Source organism: Phacochoerus africanus, chromosome 1 (genome assembly GCF_016906955.1).
Source record: "Phacochoerus africanus isolate WHEZ1 chromosome 1, ROS_Pafr_v1, whole genome shotgun sequence".
NCBI lineage: Eukaryota > Metazoa > Chordata > Mammalia > Artiodactyla > Suidae > Phacochoerus > Phacochoerus africanus.
In genome coordinates, this window is record NC_062544.1 from 252,364,994 (window position 1) to 252,374,238 (window position 9,245).

Genomic DNA, 9,245 nt, shown 5'->3' on the forward strand with positions numbered 1-9,245 from the left:
TTGTTTGTTTTAATTTACATAAACACAATTATTATTTACCAGGTACTTAAAGGTTTACGTGAGGCCTGCACAACAATCAAAAAGATTCATATCCTAATGCCTGTTTGATTTTTATTTTAAATTTCCATTCTTTTTTTTTTTTTGTCTTTTGTCTTTTTGGTTGTTGCTGTTGTTGTTGTTGTTGCTATTTCTTGGGCCGCTCCCGCGGCATATGGAGGTTCCCAGGCCAGGAGTCTAATCGGAGCTGTAGCCACCGGCCTACGCCAGAGCCACAGCAACGCGGGATCCGAGCCGTGTCTGCAACCTACACCACAGCTCATGGCAATGCGCGGGATCCGAGCCGCGTCTGCAACCTACACCACAGCTCATACACCACAGCTCATGGCAACGCCGTATCCTTAACCCACTGAGCAAGGGCAGGGACCGAACCCTCAACCTCATGGTTCCTAGTCGGATTCGTTAACCACTGCGCCACGACGGCAACTCCTAAATTTCCATTCTTTCTAGTACTCTGACCAGAATTCCTGGCCCCTTCTTTGCCTTTCTCAATCTTTTCTTTGACTCCTCAACCCAGGAAGACTGTTCATATTGGTTTATTGTTAAAAAAAATTCTTTTCCTCAAATATTTTTTCTTATCTTTTAATTGTTTACCATTCATGGGTCAGTTATTTTATCATGACTGGAAATAGAAATCTATATTTTTCTGATTTTTTTCTATTTTTAAAAAATTATAGTTGACTTACAATGTTTCATGTGTATGGCAAAGTGGTTCAGTTATAAATATATAAAATATATTATTTTTCAGTTTCTTTTTCATTATATGTTATAACAACATTTTGAAATACAGCATTTGAAAATAGTTCCCTGAACTATGTGTAGGTCCCTCTTACTTATTTTATATATGCAGTATGTGTTAATCTCAAATTCCCAATTTATCTATCCCCCTCTTTCCTCTTTTAACCATAAGTTTGTTTCTTATGTCTCTGAATCTATTTCTGATTTGTAAATAAGTTCATTTGTATCATTTTTTAGATTCCATATATATGAATATTATATATTTGATATTGCCTTTCTTTTTCTGAATTACCTCACCTAATATGATAATATGTGGGTCCATCCTGGTTGGTATAAATGACATTATTTTGTTCATTTCTCTGGCTGAGTAATAGTCCATTGCATGTATATGTTCTGTGTATGTGTGTGTGTGTGTATATATACACATATATATACATCTTTTCTATTCATCTGTTGATGGACATTTAGGTTGCTTCCATTACTTGGCTATTTTAAGTAGTGATGCTATGAACATTGGGGTGCAATATCTTTTCAAGTTAGAATTTTAATCTTTTCTGGCTATAGGCCCATGAGTGGGATTCCTGGGTATCATGGTAACTCAATCTTTAATTTTTTTAAGCTTTACTGTTCTCCACAGTAGCTATACCAATTTACATTTTCAACAACAGTGTACAAGGATTCCCTTTTATCCATACCTTCTACATCATTTATTTCCGGGATTTTTGATAATGGCTATTCTGACTGGTGTGAGGTGGAACCTCATGGTAGTTTTGATTTCCATTTCTGTAATAATTATAAATATAGAACATCTTTTCATGTGCCTGTTAGCCATATGTATATAGTTTGGAGCAATGTTTATTTTCTCCAAAGAAAATAAATTTATTTATTATTTATTATTATTTTTATGCCCTTTTCCAAATTTTAACTTATTGAAAGATATTTGATTTACAATATTGTGTTAATTTATGCTGAAAAGTGATTCAGTCTATTATGATTTATTACAGGATATCAAAACAAGACCCTGTACTATACACTTGGAATTTGTCATTTATCCACTCTAAGTATAATAGTTTGCATCTGCTAATCTCAGACTCCCAATCCTTCCCTCTCCCACCACCACCTTGGTGACCACAAGTAGGTTCTCTATGTTTGTGAGTCTATTTCTGTTTCAAAGATAATTTTATTTAAATTTTAGATTTCATAAATGTAAGTGACTCCATATGGTATTGGCATTCTCTTTATGGCTTATCTCACTTAGTATAATAATTTCTGTGTTCATCCATGTTGTTGTAAATGACATCATTTCATTCTTTTTTAATGACTGAGTAGAATTACATTGTATAACAACACCATATCTTCTTTTTCTATTCCTCTATCAATGGACATTTAGGTTGCTTCCATGTCTTGGCTATTGTAAACAGTGATGCAGTGAACATGGTGTCCATGTATCATTTCAAACATTAGTTTTCTCCATATATATGGCCAGGAGTGGGATTGCTGGATTATATGGCAATTCTATTTTTAGTTTTCTTAGGAATCTCCACAATGTTCTCTAGAGTGGCTGCATCAACTTACATTCCTACCAACAGTGTAAGAGGATTTCATTTTCTCCATACCATCTCCAGCATTTATTCTTTGTAGGCTTTAGATGATGGCTGTTCTGACTGGTGTGATGTGGTACCTCATGGTAGTTTAATTTGCATTTTTCTAATAATTAGTGATAATGGACATATTTTCATGTGCCAGTTGCCCATCAGGATGTCTTTTTTTTTGGAGAAGTGTCTATTTAGTTCTTCTGCCTATTTTTTAATTGTTTTGTTTATTTGTTATTGAGTTACATGAGCTTTTTATATATTTTGGAAAGTAAGCCCTTATTTGTTGCATAATTTGCAAATATTTTCTCCCAGACCTGTTTTTCCTTTCATTTTCTTTATGGTTCCTTTAGCTGTACAGAGGCTTGTAAGTTTTCTTAGGTACCATTTGTTTATTTCTGTTTTTATTTCTCTTGCCTTTGCTGACTGACCTAATAATTTTATATATTTGTACAGTTTATGTCAGAGGATGGTTTGTGTATGTTCTCTTCTAAGAGTTTTATTTTCTCTTCTAGGAGTCTTATAATTCTTTAAGCTATTTTGTTAATGTGTATGGTGTGAAGTGTTCTAACTTCATTGGATTATATAAGCTTTGTCAACAACACCAGCTGAATAGATTGTATTTCCTTCACTGCATATTCTTGCCTCCTCTGTCAAACATGAATTGACAATAAGTGAGTCTGCTTATTTCTGAGCTCTCTATTCTGCTCCATTGTTCCCTATGTCTGTTTTTGCATCTCTACCACATTATTTTGATTACTGTAGCTTCATAATATTGTCTGACGTCTGGGAGGGTTATGCCTCATGTTTTACTATTTTTCCTTAAGATTTCTTTGGTCTGGCAGGGTTATAGTTGGGTTGTTTATTTTTTGTTTATATTGAGCTATATAAGCTGTTTGTGTATTTTGGAAAGTAATCCCATGTTGGTAGGAGCATTTGCAAGTATTTTCTTACAGTATGAAGGTTGTGTTTTGTGTTGTTTATTGTTTCCTTTGTTGTATAAAACTTTAGGTATAATATTTAAGTCACAATTATTTTTCTTTTGTTTCCATTACTCTGGGAGATAAATCATAGCAAGATTTTTTTTTGATCTATGTCAAAGAGGGTTCGGCCTATGTCTTACTTTAAGAGTTTTATAATATCCAGTCTTAGGTTTAGGTCTTTGAGTTTATTTTTGTGCACGGTATTAGAAAATATTCTCTTTTTATTTTACGATTTTTTATTTTTTCCATTATAGTTGATTTACAGCATTCTGTCAATTTCTACTGTACAGCAAATTGACCCAGTCATATGTATGGTGCTATATATATATATATATATATTCTCTTTCTTACATTATCCTCTATCATGTTCAATTTAATTCCTTTACATGTAGCTGTTCAGTTTTTTTTTTTTTTATCACGACTTATTGAAGTGACTATCTCTTCTCCATTCTATATTCTTAACTATGTCATCACAGGTTAATTGAACATTAGTATGTGGATTTTATTTCTGGACTTTTTATCATGTTGCATTTATCTATATGTCTGTATTTGTGCCATATGACACTGTTTCAATTACTCTTGATTCACAGTATAGTATGAAGTCATGAAGCATGATTCCTCCAGTTTCATTCTTCTTATTCAAGATTATTTTGGCTCTTTTTGGGTATTTTGTGTTTCCATACAGATTTTAAAATTTTTGGTTTCAGTTATGTGGAAAATGCAATTGGTAAAATGATAGTGATTACACTGAATCTGTAGATTGACTTGGGTAGTTTGATTATTTTAACAATGTTGATTCTTCCAATTCAGGAATAGGGTATGTCTTTTAATCTGTTGATACGGTCTTAGATTTCTTTTATCAGTTTTTTTATATATTTTTTAAGTACAGTTATTTTGCTTTCTTTATTCCTTTATTCCTAGGTGTTTTATTATTTTATATGTGATGGTAAATTGGATTTTTTTTCTTAATTTTCCTTTCAGATATTTTGCTGTTGGTATATGAAATAGGACAGATTTCTATGTATTTTTATTCTGAGACTTTATTAAATTCATTGATGAGCTCCAGTGCTTTTATGGAAGTATCTTTAGAATTTTCACTGTATAATATTAGGTCATCTGAAAACAATGCCAGTTTTACTTCTCCAATTTGAATTTCTTTTATTTCAATTTCTTCTTTGATTGCTATGGCTAGGACTTCCAAACTATGTTGAAAAAAAGTAGCAAGAATGGGCATCCTTGTCTTGTTCCTGATTTCAGAGGAAATGCTTTTAACATTTCACCATTGAGTATGATGTTATCTGTATGTTTATATGATGTCTGTGATATTTGGCCACTATTATGCTGAGTTAGGTTCCCTCTATGCCCACTTTTTGGACATTTTTTTTAAATCATAAATGGTTGTTGAATTTCCTCAAAAGATTTTTTCTGTATTGAGATGATCATATGGTTTTCATTCTTCAGTTTTTTTAATGTGGTGTATCTCATTGATTGATTCTCACATATTGATGAATCCTTTCACTGCTGAGATAAATCCCACTTGATCATGGTGTACAATCTTTTGAATGTATTTTTGTATTTTGCTTGCTAATACTTTATTGAGTGTTTTCATACCTATATACGTCAGTAATATTGGCCTGTGATTTTCTTTTTTTTTTTTTTCTGGTATCTTTGTCTGATTTTGTGGTATCAGGGCCATGGTGACCTCAGATAATTTGCTTGGAAGTGTCCTTTCCTCTGCAAAATTTTGGAAGAGTTTCTGAAAGATAGGTGTTAACTCTTATCTAAATGATAGAATTCACCTGTGAGGCCATCTGATCTTAGACTTGTGTTGGTTGTATTTTAACCACAGATTCAGATTCAGTACTTGTAATTATTCTGTTCATATTTTCCATTTCTTCCTGATTTGGTCTTTCTTTCCTGATTTGGTCTTTCTATGAATTGATTCATTTCTTTTAGGTTGTCCATTTTATTGCTGTATAATTACTCATAGTAGTCTCTTATGATTCTTTGCATTTCTGCAGTGTCTGTTGTAATTTCTCTTTTATCATTTCTGATTTCACTGATTTGAGCCCTCTCCCTTTTTTTCTTAAGTCTTTCTAAAGCATTATCAGGTTTGATTATCTTTTCAAAGAACCAGCATTTATTTTCATTCATCTTTTCTATTTTTTGCCTCATTTATTTCTACTCTCATTTTTATGATTTCTTTCCTTCTACTAACTTTGACTTTAATTTATTCTTCTTTCTCTATTTGCTTTAGTTGTAAAGTTAGATCATCCCAGAGTTCCCATGGTGGATCTATTTTCTTTTCTTTTTTCTTTTTCTTCTTTTTTTTTTAGGGGCACACCCATGGCGTGTGGAGGTTCCCAGTCTAGGGGTCTAATGGGAGCTGTAGCCGCCAGCCTACACACAGCCACAGCAATGTGAGATCTGAGCTGTGTTTGCAACCTATACCACAGCTCATGGCAATGCCAGATCCTTAACCCACTGAGTAAGCCTAGGGATCAAACCTGCAACCTCGTTTCCACTGTGCCATCATGAGGGACACGCTCGCCCTCTCCCACAAACACAACAAAAAAAACACATCTACAGGATAAATGACTCACACAGAACAGCAACCAATCGCTGGCAGAAGAACCTAAAATCCAATAATGGCAAGAAGATCGTGACATTACCAGGTAAAACAAGAGAAAAGAGGAGAGTGAGAGAAGGTGAATCTGAGCTGGACGGGCACTCCCGAAAGGGAACTGCGGAGGAGAAAGGGATCCTGAACCCTGGAAAGTCACCTACTCAGGGGAAAGATCAAATGAACCGGAGGAATCTCCAGATGCAGAGAAGAGTGTAGCAGTAAGTTGGAGTTCTGAAAAGCAGATCAAGAACCGAACAGACCATCTGAACTACGGGCACAGTCACCAAAAATTGAGATGCCTGGGTGGGGGCTGGGCACCGAGATCTCGGCTCCAGAGGTTAGTCCCCAGGAAAGGGCTGGGGGGGGAGCGGGGTGGAGCAGAGACTGCTTGGGAGGTCTAGAAACCAGTCTGTCAAGTTTGATGGGGCAGAGACTGCCTGGGAGACTAGAAAACAAAGCTGTCGCAGAGGAAGGGAGCAATACTCTAGGGGTGGGGAAGTGGACAGCCGCATCAGAGGGAACCTGGGAGAAGAGCCTGGTCTGCGCCCATGCTGGGGATGGGAGAGAAGAAGGGGTGGGTCCCCATAGAATATTCCCCACGCCACAGCAAGCTTACAGGCCCACTAGCTAGCTGAAAGCTGTGCTTCCCAGTGCATCCCTCCCCCCACCCCCACCACCCCCTACCCACTCGCCAGACCTGGGTCTACCTGCCATCTGGGAGGGCTGGCCTCAACAATTGCCTGAAGCCTACCACTGCAGGGGATGTCCCTGCACAGGCCTGCTTGCCCTTTGGAGGGGCTACACCCCCACGGAGCAGCACCAAACACCACAAGCCCCCGAGAAAAGGCCTGCAGCCCAGAAAAGCTAGAACAGGCCATGAAAAGATCTGCCTAATTCTCAGTCTTTCAGAGTCAGCCTTCCCTGGGGAAAAGCCTCTTGGGTTCGTAGTGGCACAACTAGCTGCTCCAGGTCTTGGGAGGAGCTGCACTTCTGCGGAGCAATTGCACAGGACTGCCAGCTCCCTGCAGGAACCCTGCACCCCAGAAAAGCTACAACAAGCCTAGCCAGGCCGTGAAAAGATCTGCCTAATTCTCGGACAGTCTTTCTGAGTCGGGCTGCCCTGGGGAAAAGCCTCTTGGGTTAAGAGCGGCACAACTAGCTGCTCCAGGTCTTGGGAGGAGCTGCACTTCTGTGGAGCAACAGCACAGGACTGCCAGCTCCCGGCAGGACCCCCACACCCCAGAAAAGCTACAACAAGCCTGGCCGGGCCATAAAAAGATCTGCCTAATTCTCAGAAAGTCTTTCTGAGTCGAGCTGACCTGGGGAGGAGCCTCTTGGGTCGGCAGTGGCCCAGCTAGTCGCCCAAGACCTCAGGGGGTGCTGAGTTCTTGCGGATCAGTTGCATAGGACTGCCAGCTCCAGGCAGGACACCCTGCAGGGCAGAAAAGCTACAACAAGCCTAGCCAGGCCATGAAAAGATCTGCCTAATTCTCGGACAGGCTTTATGAGTTGGGCTGCCCTGGGGAGGAGCCTCCTGGCTTCGCAGTGGCACAGCTAGCCACTCCAGGTCGCAGGAGGAACTGCACTTCTGTGGAGCAACAGCACAGGACTGCCAGCTCACAGCAGGACCACCCCACACCCCAGAAAAGCTACAACAAGCTTGGCTAGACTGTGAAAAGATCCGCCTACATTCTCAGGCCGTCCTTCTGAGTTGGGCTGCCCTAGGGAAGAGCCTCTTAGGTTCTCAGTGACCCAGATAGCTGCTCAAGCCCCCAGGGGGTGCTGCACTCCTGAGGAACAGCTGCCCAACACCGCCAACCCCCTGCAAGAACCCCACAGCCTAAAAACACCAGAGCAAGCTCTGCATGACCAAGGGAAATCTGCTACCATCGTGGTGTGGACCTCCCAGTCCTGTCTGCCCTCAGGAAGTCCTCCTTTGCTTCAGAGAGACCCTGTTAGCCCCATCAACACGCCAGAAAAGCCACACTGCCTCAAAAAAGATCAACCAACAACGCCAGCCCTCAGGAAATATTCCACGGCAGTGACAAGGCAAACACTGCCCGATAACGGAGAGTACAACTCCCTCAGGAGAAAGAAAACAACAAGCAAGATGAAGAAGCTGAGAAACCACCCCCAGTCAAACCAACAGGAGAACTCACCTAAAACAGTCAACAATGAAACAGATCTCGGCAGTCTGACAGACCTGGAGTTCAAAAGAGAAACAGTGAAAATACTGAAGGAATTAAGAGAAGATATGAACAGTAATGCAGATACCCTCAGAAAGGAACTAGAAATATAAGGAGGAGCCAAGAAAAACTAGAACATTCCTTTGCAGAGATGCAAACTGAACTAAGGGCCGTAAAAACCAGAATGGATAATGCAGAAGAATGAATCAGTGATATGGAAGATAGAATAATGGAAATCACCCAATCAGGTCAGCAGACAGAAAACCAAATCAAAAAACTGGAAAGCAATATAAGAGACCTATGGGATAAGATAAAGTGGGCCAATCTACGCATAATAGGAATTCCAGAAGGAGTACAAAAAGATAAGGGAATGGCAAATATATTTGAGAAAATTATCGCTGGAAACTTCCCAAATCTAAAGGATACTGGGTTCAAAATACAGGAAGCACAGAGGGCCCCAAACAAACCGAACCCAAACAGACCCACACCAAGACACATCATAATAAAAATGGCAAAAGTTAGTGATAAAGAGAGGATCCTAAAGGCAGCAAGAGAAAAGCAGAATGTTACCTACAAGGGAACCCCCATAAGATTATCAGCTGATTTCTCTACAGAAACACTACAGGCCAGGAGGGAATGGCAAGAGATATTTAAAGTGCTAAAAGGAAAAAATATGCAACCTAGAATACTCTATCCAGCAAGAATATCCTTTAAAATAGAAGGGGAAATAAAAATTTTTCCAACAAACAACAACTAAAAGAATACTGCAACACAAAACCCAGGTTAAAGGGAATATTGAAAGGGCTTCTCCAAACCAAAAAGAAAGGAAGGAAAGGGAAGAAAAAAAAAAAGAAAAAAAAAAGAAGAAGAGGAAGAACTAGGACTGAGGAAACCACAATCAGAAAGCAGTCACTCAAATAAGCCAGCATACAGATTTAATCATGAACATGCTTCAAACAAAATAAAATTAAAAAGAAAAAAATAAAAAAGTCATCAAAACCATAAAATGTGGGCAAGGGATGTTAGGAAATAAATAACCCTTTTTGTTTGTTTGTATGTTTCT

The 9,245-nt window shown here is 38.8% G+C and overlaps 1 protein-coding gene across 1 annotated transcript in view; it reads left to right on the forward strand.

The window, feature by feature from the left end:
- Positions 1-9,028, forward strand: part of LOC125111312 (uncharacterized) — a 35,482-nt gene extending 26,454 nt beyond the window's left edge. The window contains exon 2 of the mRNA XM_047753240.1: positions 7,871-9,028. Coding sequence (XP_047609196.1) covers positions 7,871-8,295 — 425 coding nt within the window. The 3' untranslated portion in view covers positions 8,296-9,028. The remainder of the gene's footprint in view (positions 1-7,870) is intronic.
- Positions 9,029-9,245: the final 217 nt, after the last annotated feature.